This window comes from Phaethon lepturus, unplaced genomic scaffold (assembly GCF_000687285.1).
Source record: "Phaethon lepturus isolate BGI_N335 unplaced genomic scaffold, ASM68728v1 scaffold20750, whole genome shotgun sequence".
Taxonomy (NCBI): Eukaryota; Metazoa; Chordata; class Aves; order Phaethontiformes; family Phaethontidae; genus Phaethon; species Phaethon lepturus.
The window spans coordinates 7,183-25,436 of NW_010512831.1; the positions used below are offsets into that span (position 1 = coordinate 7,183).

Below are 18,254 nucleotides of genomic sequence, written 5' to 3' on the forward strand. Positions count from 1 at the left end.
ATATTACTGCTTCAGAAAATATGACTTTAAAACCTGCCCTGGAAAGGTTGGCAGTGTAGATGAATTAATTCAGCATGCTATCTGTGACAGCAATGGCACTTGCCTTGTTGCCAGTGCACTGACTTGCAGTGAGTCACTGTGATTGTCTTTTCCAGACCCCATTAAATGGTGGGAAGCAGTAATCACAGAATTGCTCCTGGGCCATCTTTTGTGTATGTTCGATTCAGCTATTAAAGAAATTAAAATTAAATAATCTGGACTAGAGAACTGTTTCTTATAGCAGCTTTGGCTGTAGATTTGACTTAAGTAGATTTATAGCTGTGTTACTAATGGCAAAACCAGCCACTTGACAAAATCCCAATTCTTACAGAAGAGAATGTGTTAACATGTATTTGGTATTTACAATGGTCTGTTAAGATTAAATGAAAACATCTGTTTGGCTGTTTTTTACTGCAGTGGAATTAGACGTAAAAATAGAGATGAACTCATGATCCATGGTTTCCTTTTGTGTTAAAAAAATGTTATTAAACATTTCTAAAACATTTCTCATTTTATGCACAATTTAAGAGCTATGGATATTAAGAATGAGGAAAAGGTAAAATTGACTTTACATTATAAAGCTATTTATGATCTAGAATCACACTCAGTTAAATTTTCACAGAACTGGATCAGAATTCCATCATTTGAAAATTAGGGAACATGAAGAAACATCTTCCAAGGCTGATGCAGTTTGAATCTGGTGGTCGGGTTCTGTTTAAAGTCTTCCAGTGAAACTATCCCTTTGGACTGGAGAATAGGAGAGATTTATACAGGAGTGACCTACCATATACAATTTTCTTTAAGCATAAGGCATGCTTACATCCCTATCCCAAATCCTCTTAAAGTGGTTTCAGGGTTTCATCTTAGCCAGAACATTGAGTCTACCTTGTCTTTTTTTGCTCATTTACCTCCTAACCTAAACCTGTGAGGTATATCTTTAGGACAAAGCAGCTCTTTCATTTTTCCTTGACAGGGGTAAATTGGTTAAGAAGATCTGATTGCTTGTGTCTATGGTAGAAATGTTCATAGGACAGGAAATTTGGACCCAAAGTCTGCTTTTGTTGGATATCTAACTAGAATATGAGTTGGTTTGTTCTCCAGTGATGGACACTGTATTCAGACAGACCAGCTCCTGAGACCTGAGCTGCTGTTAGGACTCCATTCATGGTTTCTTGAAGTATTATGTTATTGCAGAAATTTACGGGCACAATGCAGTGATGAAACAGCAGTTTTCAGTCATTTGTAGTTTCTTTTTTCTGGCTATTTATTTTTACTGGAATAGATGGGGAAATATTTGCATGTAGTCATTCTTCAGGGTATGTTATCTGTATGTATATTAACAGCTGACCCTCTAACACTCTACAGGAGAGCCCGTTTACATTTTTTGGTTCTGTGGGACCGAATGAAGAGTGTACACTTCCCCCTGTATGGCCATATACATACCATGCTTAGGAGTGGGGTGCATGTGTGACCTACAAGTATCAATAAGGATTTCGGATTGGCAGTGCTGTCACGTGGGAACACCTACAATACAGACTGCCAGCCTATCTTGGAGGATACCTTAAAGTAGTATGTTTTCTTTCTTGGTTCTGCGAAGAACAGCCTATTGTTAGCTCAGTTAATTTTCTCATTAAATGTCAGGAAAATGATCAGTGGAATGAGGGTAGAGGAAAAGATCGCTATCTGCTTCTCTTCTGGTCATGAAAGGAAGCATTGAGGTTTTGCAAATGCACAAATCTTTAGCGGGAGTCAGTGGAAGAGTCAACAGAAGGAGTGATTGTCTCCTGATACAGAGCATTTTAGGCTAGACTAAGAGAAATTATATATTTCTTGTAATCAGTTGTATTTCTTTCTTTTACTTCTTTCCATTTTAGAATGCAGTTTTGCTTTACTGTATGAGAGAACCAATGTGACTACCCGGAACCACAAAAAGTGCAATATAAGATAACTTAAGGCTGGCATATTATGTTTCAGTATTGCTACATTCATTGTTCAAATGTCCAGACTTACCCCCAAAGTCATAAATGTTTAACTTTTTAAAAATAAATTGACTTTTGTATTGGCTTAAGATGAAGTTAATGTTCTGAATATTTCTCTCTGCAACTACAAGTCTAGAAATTAATAATTTCCTAATGAGAACTCCTTTCTTTCTGAAGTCTTAATTTGATCAACTGAAGCAACAATAAAAAAGCACAAAAATTTCTGATCTTTGTGAACAAATTGCAAGAGCTGGTAACTGCTATTCTATATTTCCAAAAGGATATTAAATGATTTCCTTACATATCTGTTAATATTTGTTACATCATGACAGTTACTGGCACAATACCTGACTTACTATTTTGTATTTAGGGTAACCGAGGACTACCTGGCCTACCTGGACCCCGTGGAGCAAAAGGTGATGGCCACAAAGGTGAAGCTGTAAGTACAATTTGAATTCTGTACTTTGTGATCTACAAAGAAAATTCCTATGTGATAACTCAATATTTAGTTACTTAACTAAGTGCAATTAATCTTCTCTTTCATCCTTTAGATAATTTAAATATTTCATATATATTTTGAAGTCCTTTCCTGTCCTAAATACAGTGCCAGTTCTACAGGCAGTCAGAATCAGATATAAACTGTTCTCATTTCAGCATCATGAAAGGTGTACCATGTAATTCCATCAAAATCTTCATGGCTGCTCATACATTTGTGATATAATCACTGCTTTGAATTATTTTTCTTCCCTCCTCCTCTCCCTCCCTGTTCTTTACTGTTCTTTGTTCAAGATCTCTAATAACATCTGTTTGGCCAAATCTTTCAGCCTTCAATTCCTTGGTTTTTAAGCTGCTTTTTGTACCTGGGGCTTAAATCCTCTTTTTGAAGATTTTCCCCCCACTTGCTTTTCTGATGGGTAGCTCCAGAGAGGGTTAATGCCTGAGTATTCCAGCTGGCACATTCCATTACAAGGGCATATCATCCTAAATTTCAGTCATCCAAAGCCATCAAACAGATGTTTGACCAACCTTCCACTAGAAAATGAAAATACTGATGCCATCCTTCAACCACCACATGTCAAACCTCCATTAGCACTATTTTCTTTATGTCTGTAATCCAGCTTTATTTCAAACTACAACCACAAATGCACTCCCAAATACACTGAGGTGGAACCTGAGTGCTTCCAAATAAGTCACAGCTCAGCTCCAATTTCCTGTCATTCAGACTGATCCTGGGAACATCCTTTTGGATCAGAATTAATTCAGAGGGCATTCACTCAGAATTCCTGGTATAATGCCATGTACCTGACACATTTCACAGCATGTAGGGACACTAGACCAGCTCAGGACTCCTTGGAGGGTCAAGGAGTGCCAGTAATGGACCCAGACCCATTAAACAGAGGACAGGCAAACAAATGAAAAAACCCTACTGTCATTCCAAAGAAAACTGAAAAGCAAATGCAAAGGCAATCATGAGGAAGGCAGTGATGCAAATAGATGACTGAAGAACTTTTAGTAAGCCTTAAAATGCCTCATAGGAACTGAAGTTTTAAGCTTTACAAATTAAGATGCCTGTTTGTATGAAAAAGAAGTATAGGTCAGTAAGCAGCTGAAAACTTTTCATTTCTAATTAATTGAAGAATTCAAGACAAGCCTGGTTTGGTAGCCATGGATTAATAAAACTATACAAATGCTGGTTGTAGTCTGCGCAGTCACAGGAAGACAAACTTAGGTGTATGTGCTTCCTGCATTTCTGTTAGTGACTAGACAATTAAAAAAAAGAGCCTTGCTCTGCAATAGTATTCCTGAAATCATGTCTGTTCTAGGGTTCCCATGTGCAGCTGCCTTAAGTGTCATGCTTCTCTGCAACTCAATCTCAGGCCTCAAGAACAGCTGGTTGTGTTTCTCCCTGCCACACAAGTACATGTCCTTAAAATGTGTGAAGGTTCTGTTGTGCTGTAGCATGCATCTTTCCCCTTCTCAGGGTGCCTTTCCATGCCCTGTGATCTGGAAAGACCAACTTTGTAAACCACTGGCAGACATAGACAAGATGTATGTAGCTAAGCCTCTGTAGCATCATGGGGCAAACTTCTGCCCTATGAATGCTGGAAGGGAGGGTGGGGGTACATCCAACGGTATGAAGGACAGCTGAAAGGGCTGTGATAGATTGAGTGAGGAATTCAGGAGAACAGACTATCAAACTCAAATACACCAATGTTAGGGTTACCCAACCCCCAAATTTAGATGGGTTAGCTCTGGTAACCCAGATGTGTAACGTCTGCAGTGTATGAATCGCGGAGCTATGTCTGCTTTCTCACTAGTTTTTCTGAGATGAGAACAACTCTGATGTTCTTAAGTCAAGGGCTGGACTATTTTTCCACCACTCTGGTAGTCTTTTCAGGTGTCTACCTGGGACTGAGGATGATTGTTGCTGAGTACACATCAAAAATGTGAAGAATTTGGCAAAATACAGCAAAACCAAAGAGATCAGGAACTATTGCTAAAATTCTCTTCTTTGCTGAAGAACACAAGTACTCTTCCTTTATGACAATTACTGACATGCTTTATTCCTCTGCTGTACCAGGGACCTCCAGGACCAGCAGGGCCCCCAGGACCAGCAGGCCCAAAAGGCGTGGGAGATGCTGGACCAAAGGTACTTGTACAATGGTACATACATACATCTGACTGGTAGACAAGGGACAAACGTCTTCCAAAAAATTCATTAGATTAGAATGGCATATATATGACAAAATGCTGCAATCTCATCTCCCACTTTCCATTTCAGAAGAAAAGCGTTTCTGCCATGATATATACAAACCAGTTCTGGCTTTATCCTCAGATTTGATGCAAATCTTCAGGTTTTCCATACATCCAGAGACCCAAGATATTTCTAGATGCTGGAGTTCCCATGTGGGAGTCAGAATCCAACATAGATGGAGTATTGCCTAATAATTATGCACTTCCTTTGTCCTACAAAGTGCAAGGGATGAGGCTCCAAAGGCATCCAGGGAAATATTGGTTACATGGAACTAGTGATATATTTTTAAAGTTCCTAGAAATGGATTCTTAAGAAAAGACTATAAACCTTCATCTAAAATTAGTATTAGTTTAGAGACATAACTCAGCAGCTTAAAAAAAAAAAAACAAACTCATAAAGGGATTAGAAACACAACACTGAAACACTTCTAAGTTTTTTCATAAAATGCAGAATAGCTAAACTGTTGTAAGTCCTAAGCAGTATGTATTTCACCTAAAAAGTTGCATTGCAACTGCTATGTCATAAAAAGTTGGAAAAAAGAGACTTAAGACTAAAATCATACAAGAAATTGCTTTAAAATATCCCACAGAGTGGTTTTATTAATGATTTCCTCATTACATATGTGAAATAGGAAACAGGCAGCCTGTTGCAGGAGAAAGCAAAATAAATATCGGCCAAACAAGTTTTTTCCCAAACAGAAGGAACTTTCAACTTCTGTTCCCAAAACATGAGAATTCCCATTTAAAATAAACAGCAACAATAACTTATTAAAAGCATATCCACAATAAAGGAGAAACTGAAGGACATTCATCCTTAGAATGACCTGACCTTAGAATGACTGTAGCATGGCCTGACAATGGGATCTGAGAAACCTGGCTTTGTGCTCCCATTCCGAATTGCTGTTTATCAATCAATACAAGACATTTCTCATAAAGTAATGCAATGTCTGGCCCATGAAACGAACTACTGAAGAACTAAAAGTAATTTCAATTATGTCATTGAATATACACTTACAGAAAATACATATTGCTAAACTAATTAGTTTTTTTTAATATGAGATAATATCATTTCCAAATAGAGATATGAGACTTGATATAATACAGTCTTATTAGACATTTTTCTTGGTACTACAGAAGAACATTTCATTAAACCCCTAGAATATTTTACAAGATTATTAAGGCAGATATTAGATGAAAATGTCTAGGGGCATCGTTATGTCTGGAATTCCCCTCCACCTCCTAAATGCATAGTTCTGGAATGTAGTGTTTCCCAAAGAAAAGGAATTAGAAGGTCATGTCAGGTAAACAAATGAAAGGATCTCCCACTGTGATGCCATGGTTGAAAGATTACAAACACCAGAAATATAAATCAGAATTTCAGTGGGAATATAGGGGTTTAACATAAAGAAATTTGAGTTAATTCCAACATGGAAACAAAAGATTTTTTTTTTTAAGTGAAAGGAAGCCACTAGAATAATTGCAGTGAAATTTCTCGCAAGTGGAATTTTTAAAATCAGCATTTGTGGCTGTGTTTCTGAAAAGTATCACAAATGTACAAGGCATACAGAAATAAACTTGGGGGCGGGGGGCTGGAAGGTGCCTGTATAATTACTCAAAAAGTTCCAACCCAGATCATGGCTGATGGAAGTAAATCCTTTAGAGAGGAGGAGGTAAAAGCTGCAAAGTAAAAGAAAATATATCCAGGTTTTGCAGTGGAGGACATGGGATCTAGTCTTTTTATCACAGTTATTCTTAAACCACTGTAAGTCTTTGTATATAATAACATATATATTTAATTAAATCATAGATTACTATTATAGTTACAGTTAGAAATAGATTACAGTTAGTTATAGAAAACTTACAGTTTTCACTTTCAGCTCTAAGTGATGTAAATCATTGCCAAAACAAGTGAGTTGTTCATACTCTGTTATAAAGACATAAATCCTTACTTGTCAGTCTCTTCTCCACCAATGAACAGCATAAGAAGTGTTACCATCCCTCCAGATCTGTGGGCTGAAGTATATTCATGGTACTAGTAAAGCAGGTTTATTGGTAGTATCTTTTTGTGGAGGAGTATGACCTTTGTTATGTTAGTTGAACATTACTGATTAATAATAAATTTGGCAATAGGCCCATTACTTAAACCTGAATTTGACTGAGCAAAAGTGAAATATCTGTGACCAAGAGATGAAGCTTTTGTAATTAAATACTATTAAATTGTAACAGGAAATAGTGTAATGGAATATCTAGAAATAGAAACTCATATTGTAATTCATTATCTATAAAGATGCCTGCAAAAGATTAGGCAAAGCCAAACTGGTAAATTGTTATCGCTATTCTCATATGTGTTCTGACAATTTCAGGTTAGATCAGGGTTGTCATGTAAGTTAAAAGTATCTTCCTCATTTCCATCAAGTCACCACTGTTGTCACAAAATTGTCAGAACTAGGTAGCTTGATTCAAAGAACGAAATTGTTGAAAAACATGGATGCAAAGGAAGCTGTGTTTTCAGGTTAATGGAATGGGGCTTCCTGTGGTTGTGGGAGCTGGGTGTGATACAGCCTAAGGAGCAAGACCTCAGCATATGCAGTCAGTCTAGTTCAGGCAGCCTCACGTACACACTCAGAGTCATCTCAGGTGATCTGTGTGGGTGTTCAGGATGGATCAGAAATGAGCTGTTGAAGTCAATCTCCCAGTGGACCCATTTACTGTGCTTTGGGTTCCGGACCAAAAAGAGGTCTGAGCGGTCCCACAACCCAGGAAATGGATTTCCTTCAGATGAAGCTAAACTAGATAATCTGATCTGTAAGTGCTCTTAATGTACTTCTAACCCCAGCAGGTGATCTGTCCACAGGAGCAGAGCAGGCAGGTCTCCTCACATTGCATACAGTGTAAACATCAGGCTACAAATTCACTGCTATTGGGCTGTAGCACTATTCATTGATAGGAGAGTTAGAAGCTGCCTATCAAGCAGAGGTTTCTACTCATAATAACCAGTCATGGTGTAGCTTCAGAATGCACCATAACCATGGGTTATGGAGAAGTGGCATCTTTTTCTAGGAGGAGCTGTATTATGAAGAGCCCTGTAGAGTAGCTGTCTTTGCAAGTAACATGACACAATTAGGGAAAATCATGCTCACATCAAATTTTATATGAAAAGTTTTGCATGGATCTACAGGTTTGATTGTGTTCAGTGTGATATTGCCCATCAAATCTGGCTACTCAGAGTAGTGCTTATCTAACCAGAAAATAAAAAAAATCAAGAGTTAAAAATATCTGATAAAAATTTAATGTGTATTTTTTACTTTAAAATAGGTAAGTTTCTTTTTCATGATGCACCTAGATTGGTGCTTAATCCTATGGGGGGAAATGCATATCGTTTCTATAAATGGCAAGCAACTGTAGCTTTTGCAGTGTGTGACTGCTGCACCAAATAGTCACATCTGTGATTTAATTCTGTGCATCCACACTAGACATGGTGTGGAGTACACTGGAAAAAGAGAAACAAAGTATATAAATATTTCTTCTCCTTCCCTTATTTTTTGCTTCTGTTTACTTATAAAAATTGTGAATCCTTAGTTGCGTAACTAAGATAACTTCCTGGTAGCAAAGGTGCCACACGGAAAACAATTCACTTGAACTGCAAGAATTCCACCAGAACTTAGTGCATGAAATGGACAATCTTCTGTTTTTTTCAAATAAAATATAGGTTCACTGGCTACCTCTCATCCCTTCCACATAAAAAAAAAAATACAGGAACAGCAGCAATCTCTGCATATAAAAAAGAACATTTATTTGATAAAAGAGACTCATAAATTTACACACTAGTTAATTTGAAATTCCTTTGAGTATCATTATATAGGAATGTTCCACTCAGCTGAATCAGAGCTCTGTTCTCCCCACTTTCAGAAATGGCTCACATATGTGCACACTGCTAGATAGGAATTTTATGTATCAGAGGTCAAATTCACATGAAAACAAAATTGGAACATATGGGATGCATTCAATCCTGGCAGCACCCTATTTTCTGTAGCATTAAAACAGAAGCACATAATGTCAGAATATAATAAAAATTGATTTAAAAGCACTGTTGCCAACTAGGAGGTGGGTTGCAGACATTCAAGAGCAAGAGCCCAGCACTAGAAATAAAGCAAGCTTCATTCTCAGTAACTGGATAGCAGAAGGAATATTAAAACCCCGAGCACAGTCTCTAGTGCATGAACATTTGGGTTGGATCCAGTTGCAATATAAATAACTTCAGCAGCTTGGGCCTTGTCTATTTGAACTAAAATGTGGAAAGCAGAGATGCAATGTCCTTTTTTTGATATGTTCTTCTTACAAATACTGTTATATCCACTAGCTCTCACTAAAGAGAGTATTGCAGTGTCTGTTGTATGTTTCAGTATCAAATTTACACACTTCACAGTAAATGAGGTATATATATTTGGAAGTCAAGATTCATTTTTCAGGTGACCATTAGGTCATTTAATGAATTTTCTTGAACAAATGGTATGGAATAGACATCGGAATCCCATACTTCACACTGTCTTGACTCAGCTCTTTACTTCTTGTTTCAGAGGTGTTTTTCTATTTCACTGCTTTGATGATGGTGACAAGCTTGTCTACAAGCACAATACAGGAAATAAATTAGAGCTTATCAAAAAACACTACTAATCATTCTTGAAATTAATTCCCTGGATGACAGTTTAGTGTCACACCTTAGGAAAAAGAACTGCTCCACTTCGCAAGTCCTAAAGCAAAATAAAAGTCTTTTTGTATAAGCCAAGAAATACAGAAACTTTGAGGATTACTATAAAGCTCTACAAAAGAGCTTTTCAGTGAAACATCTGGTATTAACTAAGCATGTGAGACTAAAATTTGATCCTTCACCTGCAACGACCCTGTGTAAGAATTTGTTACCCGTGGGAGGAAGAGGCAGATGGCTTCAAGTCACCCTTATGCTCTTTTTGGTCAGGGCTGGTTTAAGAGCAGGTTGTAGGTATATTGGATACTGGACCATAAGGAATCATTTACTTGTTTGGTAACCTCCCATTCAGCTTCCATCACAGCGGCTTACAGGCTGTTTCACAGGCCACAGCACCCCAGGATGTCCTAAAAAAACTATAATGCAAAGTTTTATCTGTATATCCACCTCTTAGCTCAGGCAACTCTGGCAGGTTTCAGAAGGAGGCTTGGGCAGGGAAAGCTTTGGCTGCTCTGAGCAACTTCTGCTCGTGAAGAGTTCTCCTACAAACAGCTTAAGGTTGTGTTACGGTTTGTGAGGACATCGAGGAACAATGATTATTCCTGTGATAATAAATGGTACTAAATAGGAAGATGACTACATTTGCCTAGACCCTCAGTATTTCCTACTAATATGATTATTATAATCTCAAGCTAATTGTAAGAAAATGCATTGCAGGAGGAATTGAGAAAACAGGCATGTTTTCAAAGACCAGGAGTATCTACCATTCATCCCAGCACAGAGGGGCATTTCCCAGCACCATGTACCAGACTTAAGTGCTACAATCTTTAAGTGCTTATGATTGTAATCTTTAAGAGTTTATAGCTGGAATTTGGGAATGAAAAAAAAGGGCAAAAAGTTCAAGGGCATTGCCAGTGTCTTGGCTCTTTGCATTAGCAGGGAAGGTGTAATATAAAAGCCTCAGGTCATCTGAAGAAGAACAACACTACTAAAGAGAGTAGCTCACTCTTCAGTTCCCTTTTCCAAACCAGACTAGACAAAAACAACAAACTCCCCTCTCTGATCAAATCTGAAGGAGAAATTTCCTCCCGACTGAACATGGCAATCAGTTTAACCCAATCAGCTTGACACACCAATTTAAAGCTAAGAGCATCCATGTACCATGCCTATGTCCTGACTCAAATTGGCCAGTCTCCAGTGCTTTGGAAGAAAGAGGAATTGAAAATAAATTCAGAAGCCAAATGTTACATCTGGAAGGCAAGTGTTATAAGCTCAATCTAAACCTTAGCCTTTGGATTCAGAGTTTCCACCTCACCAAATCCATCAAATCTGATCATAGTTTGGGCCCTAATATATTTCCATAAATAGCACATGTGTCAGGACTTAGCATGAGAGTATCATAAACATATATAAAAAACACAGATCGGACTGATCTCTATTTGCTAGAGCTTGAACCTTGGGCTTTTCACCTAAAAGCAGTCATTACAATGACTGCACACATTCCTCCTGGAAAGTAAAGGAAGTAAGTCAGTGAAAGATTCTGTACTTTTGTTTGCTTCCTTTTTAATCAGTTTGACATGTTGTTTCTTTTCACCTACCACAACTCAAGTGGCATCTGTGATTTGCGTGATTCATACTTGCATCTCTCTGCTAGTTAGAATGCTCCCTCTGCAGGCACAGCCATTTCTACAGATTTTCCGAGTGAAAAACAAGTACAATGACGAGTTTTTTTGGTGAAATTTTTTATTTTGTCAAGAAATACAATTTCTTCTTGGCTCTTGTTAATATATTGGGTGATCAATAGCTTATCAGAACATTTCTTTCTTTTGCACTTGCCTGCACAGGCATAGGTTTGGGGACATTTTTTAATTAGGGACATGTTAAACCCGATTCAGAATTTTCTGAATCCATAACTTACCAGTTCTAGATTTCTTTTTTCTTTTCAAACTGATGAGAATTTTCTAGTGATCATGTGCTGAATGTGTGCTTAGTCCCTCATTTGTACAATTATGGACTGAGGAAAACAAAACTGCTGCTTATGTCCCCATGCTTCCCCCTACCAGTAATGTCCCCTGAACCCCATCTCCTTCACTGGGCTTGTCTGCAGCACGAGAGCTGAGCACTGGGCTCAGCGTGACGCGCATTTTCCCTGGGCAGCCAGCTGCTGCCATCTCTCTGCCTGCTGGTTGAGGGATCAGCCCCCTCTGTTTTTTTTTCCTCCACTAAAAGCATAAATTAAATCCCTTTCCTTTACCCAGCCTCCAGTTATCACCAAAACTGATGAAAATTAATACACTGAAGGCCTCTACATTTCTGAAGAATTTGACTGAAATCAACTGATCAGTTCAAAATATACAGGGAGAAAAAAGAAGATTAACATAGACAAGCAGAAACACAGACAGGATATCACTTAAGCCTCATTTCCTTAAGAAATCAGGTTAAACATATACACATTAAGGCTTTTTAAGAAAACAAAGAAAGGGCTGTTCTTTTTATTCTTCTATATCAATGCTATTAAAATTCATGTGGGTTTCATAAACATAATAGTTTGACAATTCTGGAAATTAAATGCCTTTAGTTTCAGAACAAGCCCATGATCAGTAAAGGGCATGATCACTGTTGTGTCCCACTAGCGAGCTCCCTGTCCGTCCCGGTAAGCCCCTGCAGGACGTAATGGAAAAATGGTGGTTTCCAAATGAGTTTGCTTTTATTTTTCTTCTGTAGCTGATAAGCTTGCAAATTAGAGTGCTAGCCCTGTTGGTGATTTCGACCACATGGACCTTTGGTTGGGGAATAGTGTTCTTCACCTAGAGCTTAAATAATGTGCATGCCTGCATTTTGGGCTTTTTAAAATATCTATAAAGCAATTGTTTATGTATGTAGCATTTGTTTGTTTTGTTTTTTTTTTAACTCGGTAGTTTGACTGATAGCTTCATAAGTGGATGAGAGGTTTAACAGTTAATAGGTGATAAACTACTCACATTTCTGCGACTATTTTCAGGGAGACCGTGGAATAAGAGGCTATCCTGGGCCCCCAGGGCCACGGGGGAGCGGAATGGTTGGTCCCAAGGTTGGTACAATGCCATGTTGAAGCTTTCTGCGCTTTTGTGATGCTGACTGCCAGACTCTGATCTCTTGGACATCAGAGTATCTTGCTTTACATTAGTGCATCTGCAAGAGAAATCAAGCATAACATGGGTAGTGCCCATACACTTGTACCAACTGGATTAGGAAGGAACACTGATTGGATAAAAATTGCATTTGCAGCTAAACTTTATGAGATTACAGCTGGTAATTGAACAGAACTATCAGGCTGATAAATATGTTAAATGATGCATTTCTTCTGTGTGTACCTATTCTGTTTCCAAGAGATTCTTCTGTGGTGGAAAATACGTTAAATGCAAATTTTATGTTTGCAATTTTTGCTCAATGAAATGGAATCCAATTAATTTCATTAGTAAAACCACTAGGAAAGAAACATGAAAATGCAAAGTTAATTCTATAAGCAGCCAACATACAACATCTGGGCATTTTATTCCCCCCTCCACTAAAATGATTTATAATTCAAAAAAGAAATTCTGGTAAGGAAAGTAATTCAAATCATGCCCGGATTTCTTTATTATAGATGTATCCATCAATTACTTTTACAAAGGCAATGGAGAGAAACACTGGACTTCTGCATATATCTGTACACTTTAATTTAAGTTAAAAATAGATGTGTCTTTGTAACTTTGTCTATAATTTCCTTAGCAGAGATTAACAGAAGTTTCCACTGCCGTTTTGAATAAACCAGTATCTGAATGGAGAAACATTGCTATTACCAACCTGTTGCAGAAATGCAATGAGTGCAATGAGCACGAATATTTTCTCAGGATGTATGTATGTCTGTCCCTTGATTTCTTAAAACTGCAGCAATTTCAGTACCTTGGTAAATCATAGAGACACAGTCTGTTTAAAAAAAGTAAGTTTGGACTGAGTGTCATAATCCCACAAATGTGCGACACTATATACTGCTTCTGCAAAGCCTTCAAGAATGAAAAATGTGTTGTCTGTGGGGAAATAATATTGTTTTCCCAGGGTGAGGCCCTGCTTGTAGCATCTAGTTCTTGACATAGGCTGTTTAGCACCACAATGTTTTGTGTGAACCCCTGCTTATAAATACATAGATTAACAGTATTTTTCACAAGAGATTCTGTCAATGTTTGTGGCAAAATTTTTTTCTACACAGATGAGAGTGATGACTTTTCAAATGTCACTAGTATCTAGAAGTTAATTATTTAGAGCTATATATTTCTATTTAATGATTATCAGGTTTTTATGTACTTCTGCCTAAATAGTCAACATATGCAAAAAGTAGGTAATTTACATGCCACTGAATGAATTCCATTTACTGTATTGGAGCACGGTGATTATTTATTATTAGAGAGTAATCAAAAATACAGAAACTTTTATGAAGCTGGGTCAAATTGGGAGACCCTTTTCAACTAAAAAAAAAAAACAGAAAAAGGGAAAAGAGAAAAGGAAATGTTTAATTTTCATGTAGTCGAAGGGAAATGCTTCACTTTGTCACATTGAAATGTTAGATTAGCCTGCCTCCAAAGCACAAGGGCTTTGCCTGGCTTTGACTTTATTGACACAAATCAGCAGGTGCTGCTTTGGTTTTTCTCTCCTTCCCTCCCATTTCTGATTTTCTGAATGACTGGTGCTCCCAGAGGCAGTCGCACCACAGGGGCTTGACGTATATACATGATGCGCAGGAGCTAACTAACGTTCCTGGCAGATTTACTCACACTGGGTTTTATTGCTGTGGTCCTTTGTGCCTCTACTGTTGGCTGCCATTGTGGAGAGTGATTGCACAAAGCTGTTGGATGAAGATGATTTCTGTTGGTTTCTACCTGGGAAAAATACCACACTGTTTCATGGGCATATTTTATTCTTTAATTATTTTCAGCTTAGTTGTTCCTTTAATTTCCTTGGAATTAGCCAGGGACAATTACCAAGGACCACAGTATGAAACCGTAAATCAAAGAAGAACCAGAACTGGAGTCTTTGAAGTGGTTTTACTTTTTCCTTGCAGTGACTTTGAGATTACTTCCTTAGTGTTACCAGGAATAGAGTTTACCATCTTTTTTTTGCCCTACTTACTGTTATAGGGTATTATGGGACAGAAAGGTTTGCCTGGTCCACCTGGCCCCCCTGGTGACAGCATACAAGGAAGCAAGGTAATCCAGTTTAATGTGTTATCTGTCCAGTTTCTTCTCAGAACTGTCTCTGAAGGAGATTCATTGTCTGGTTTTCTCCCTGCATAATTTCTGTGTGTATTCTGTTTGCCATTGAGACAGTGAACTCTTGCAAATATTCATTGTAAATTTAAGTTTCTTGTTCACAAGGTATGTAATATTAACTTTAACTGTTGAGTTTGCAATATTGTTGGCATCCAATTTCTCTCCTCTTCTTGTCATTACAAATATATTTAACCTGGGAAAAATGTCTCATCTCTGCCACATCTTACTGATTTACTTAGATTTAAAGCAAGCTCCAAAGAAAACATCCAGGTTTTTCTCTGAATGCCCTTATAAAAGACAGTAACAGAGATATACCATGTTTTGTCAAAATAAGTCAGACAGCACATATAGGAATATAAAAGAAATTAACCAGTCTCTCACATACTCTTCATCAGGTTTTTACTTACCCAGTTCCAGCCATAACCATAACTTCTCTCCTTGTAAGGAGAAGCACAAACATGGCAACATATTCCAAACATTCCAAGTTAATAAATTGTCTTGTCATAAATGCGTGGAAGAAAATTGTTATAACTGGAGGCTCTAGTGGAGGACAATCCAAGTTTGTTCTATTTCTCTTAAATCAGCATGCTTAAAGTTGAGCATATGATTGAATATTTCCCTAGATCAGGAGGACTGTTCTCAGCTCTCCAAATCTAATAGTGATCAGAAAGAGGAGCACTGTTTTAGCTGGGTTAGGAAAGATGCCTCTCTACACTGCAGTTGGCCAGAGACACTAAAAATGTACCTGGCTGGTGAAATGTTTCATAGCAGAACCTTTATTTGGTTCAGGGTGGAATTATTTCAGACAAGCTTTACCAGGAAAGCACCAATTCCTTCTGAATTTGTTTTGTTTAGTACTTGTTCTGACTCCAGCTTCAATGTATTCTATTTTTAGACTCATGTTCAATCATTTCCCTTTTTGTACTGCAGTGAGCCCTTCCTTTTTTCACTGTGAGGTGTTTTATAGCCTAAAATCATATTTTACTGTGTTCTTCCTTTTCTCTTTATTGTGTAACTCTCTTTAAAAGATTCTGATTTACTTCATCTCAGGACTTTCCTAGACAGAGATCTCTACACGGTTAGAGTCATCTAACTGTCTAGACCTTTGGTTTTGACCTATTTGTAGTTTTCTTCTGTATTAATTGTTACTAGTAACCACAAAGCTATTAGGTATTCTAATGTGAGGGCATAGGGAACTTCCTGTTTTCCTCTCTTCGTTTGTTTGCTGAATCTTTGAAGGCTCTTTGCTCTATTCTTGTGGAAAACAGAAAAATTTCTGCCATCTCTGTATGGCTTAATGGTATAGGAAAACTATTTCCTGCCTGGCTTTAACAGACGTTTCTGATAAGTTTCCAGAAAATAATATTTGGAATATATCTTTGTTAATTCTATGGGTATGTGAGGTTAGTTATAAAAGCACAATTGCTGTTCTGAACAGAAATGTTTCTGCAATCAAATGCATCTGATGGTACATGAAAAAATATACAGACTATATAATATTTTTTCTGTTCCTGAAGAAAGGTAAAGGTTAGTCAAAATATGCTCAATGTCTACATTTACATCTATCTATCTATCTATCTATCTATCTATCTATCTATCTATCTATCTATCTATCTATCTCTCTCTATATGGATACACACACGGTTTTGGATGTTATGTTGGCACTGTTATGAGTAGTATCTAAAGCATATTTCAGAAGTGTAGAGAGCTCAGTTTCATCATGCAAGATTTCCAGTTGAAGAACACGGTCTACTGACACACATTGTCAGACAAAGGTACGTTTGTAATGTAAGGATGTGGAATTTAGGATGTAGAAGAGTAACATGTGCTCTGGCTATGGAAGGTCTTTGTCTCTGGGTTTGAAACCAAAACTGTAGTGATGTGGTGGATCAGACTCAGCTGGTGGAGTTTCTATAGTGTTCCAAAAGTTGTGTAGGCACAGTCTTATCTCTTGAATTTTCTACCCTTAACAACTGCTTTTAAAAATTATTATTATTTTTATATAATTCTTAGGAACAACTTTTTTCTGAACAACTTTGGCAACTGTCTTGCTCCTTTAATACCTGTTTCCTCCATACGCTGGTGCTTGTTGAGCTTCTAGCTGTCTCTTCTGTCCTTCTGTCTCTTCAACAGCCATGTCAAGCTTCACTCTTTTTGGCCAGTCTTCATCAGGTTAAAAGCTACTATACTCCTGGATTTGAACTATCAATATCACTCCAAGTATTTTATATATATATTCATAGAGCTTAGTCTGCATACGGTAAGAATGGAATGTCAAAAATGAGATGGTTTTCAAGTAACTATATGTTGATAGCTACATGCACAGGTCTTCCTTTTTTATGCTTGGTTTCCTTTCAAAACCACAGTCTAGACATTCTGAGATCTGCACTCTGTTCTGAGAATGACATTTTTATATAAAAACCTGCTTATTGTTCAGTGATCTAGCAGGATATTAGGGTCAAGGATCCAAGGATCTGCATTTTTACATGCATACCACTGGTTTTTATGATAAGACTGATGGTCAAGTTTGAGTTTAATTGTGTACGTGGCTTGGACTGGCAAAGCAATAAATATTTTAGAATTAATACAGCATACGTCTTAGTTTTTACTAAATGTTCAGTTATGTTATATATGATAAATTCTTCTTAAGTTGATGATTGATTGCACAAGCACAGGAAGTAGGATTTGGTTCTGCAGTTGACATTTTAAAGGATAAAACTCACATGTATGCCTGTGAGAAATGGCAGCTGTACAGGTATGAATTTTTTTAGAACAGTAGAGTTCAGTTCAGTTTTCATTGCCTCAGCACCAACCTAACAATGTCAAATGGGTTTTAACAAATGGCAGCAATAAATTTATAGTTTTGTTGGATCTGACATTTATTATTGGTGGAGGACCACTGGAATACACAGCATATCCTAATTCTGGTTCATCTGTATGTGCTCTGCAGATCTGCAAAGGTGTTGATCAGGAAGTTCTCTGATGACCCTAGTCAGGAAGCATAGTCAGTCCCAGTGCTGGACGGCAAGCATTGAAACAGGCTGGCACACTGTTTCACCATGTTTAAAAGCCATTATGTTTAAAAGCCAAAAGGCAGTAATAGGTAGCCCTGATGACAAGCAGAGCATTTTCGCTCCCCAAGCTGGGGCTAGTGGACCAAGAGGCTCCTGCAGGGCAGGGCTGTAAAGGCAGTGCTCAGTGGAGATGTGAATGGTGGAGTGCAGTGGGTGCCTTTGGCTAGCGTGGGGCAAGACCACAATGCACCCATGTGCAAGCAGAAGCTCCCATCTCGGCAGGAACTCATTCAAATCTGGAATTTGGACAGGGAAAACCACTCATTGACATGACTCATAGTATACTGCCTCTTCTAGAAGCTGCATCTCATTGTTTAACCCCTGGTGAACTTCCAGCTCATGGGATTCAGGAGTACAAGGAAGAGAGGGTTGACTTGGCTGTGCACTGTGCAGCTGCTTCTCCCCCTGCAGAAATCCA

General features: G+C 37.8%; 1 protein-coding gene across 1 annotated transcript in view; it reads left to right on the forward strand.

Moving 5' to 3' along the window:
* Positions 1–18,254, forward strand: part of LOC104621838 (collagen alpha-1(XXVIII) chain-like) — a gene marked incomplete at its 5' end in the record, with an annotated part of 33,773 nt that overhangs the window by 6,332 nt on the left and 9,187 nt on the right. Inside the window, 4 exons of the mRNA XM_010288448.1 lie at positions 2,389–2,457; positions 4,600–4,668; positions 12,479–12,547; positions 14,631–14,699. Coding sequence (XP_010286750.1) covers positions 2,389–2,457; positions 4,600–4,668; positions 12,479–12,547; positions 14,631–14,699 — 276 coding nt within the window. The remainder of the gene's footprint in view (positions 1–2,388; positions 2,458–4,599; positions 4,669–12,478; positions 12,548–14,630; positions 14,700–18,254) is intronic.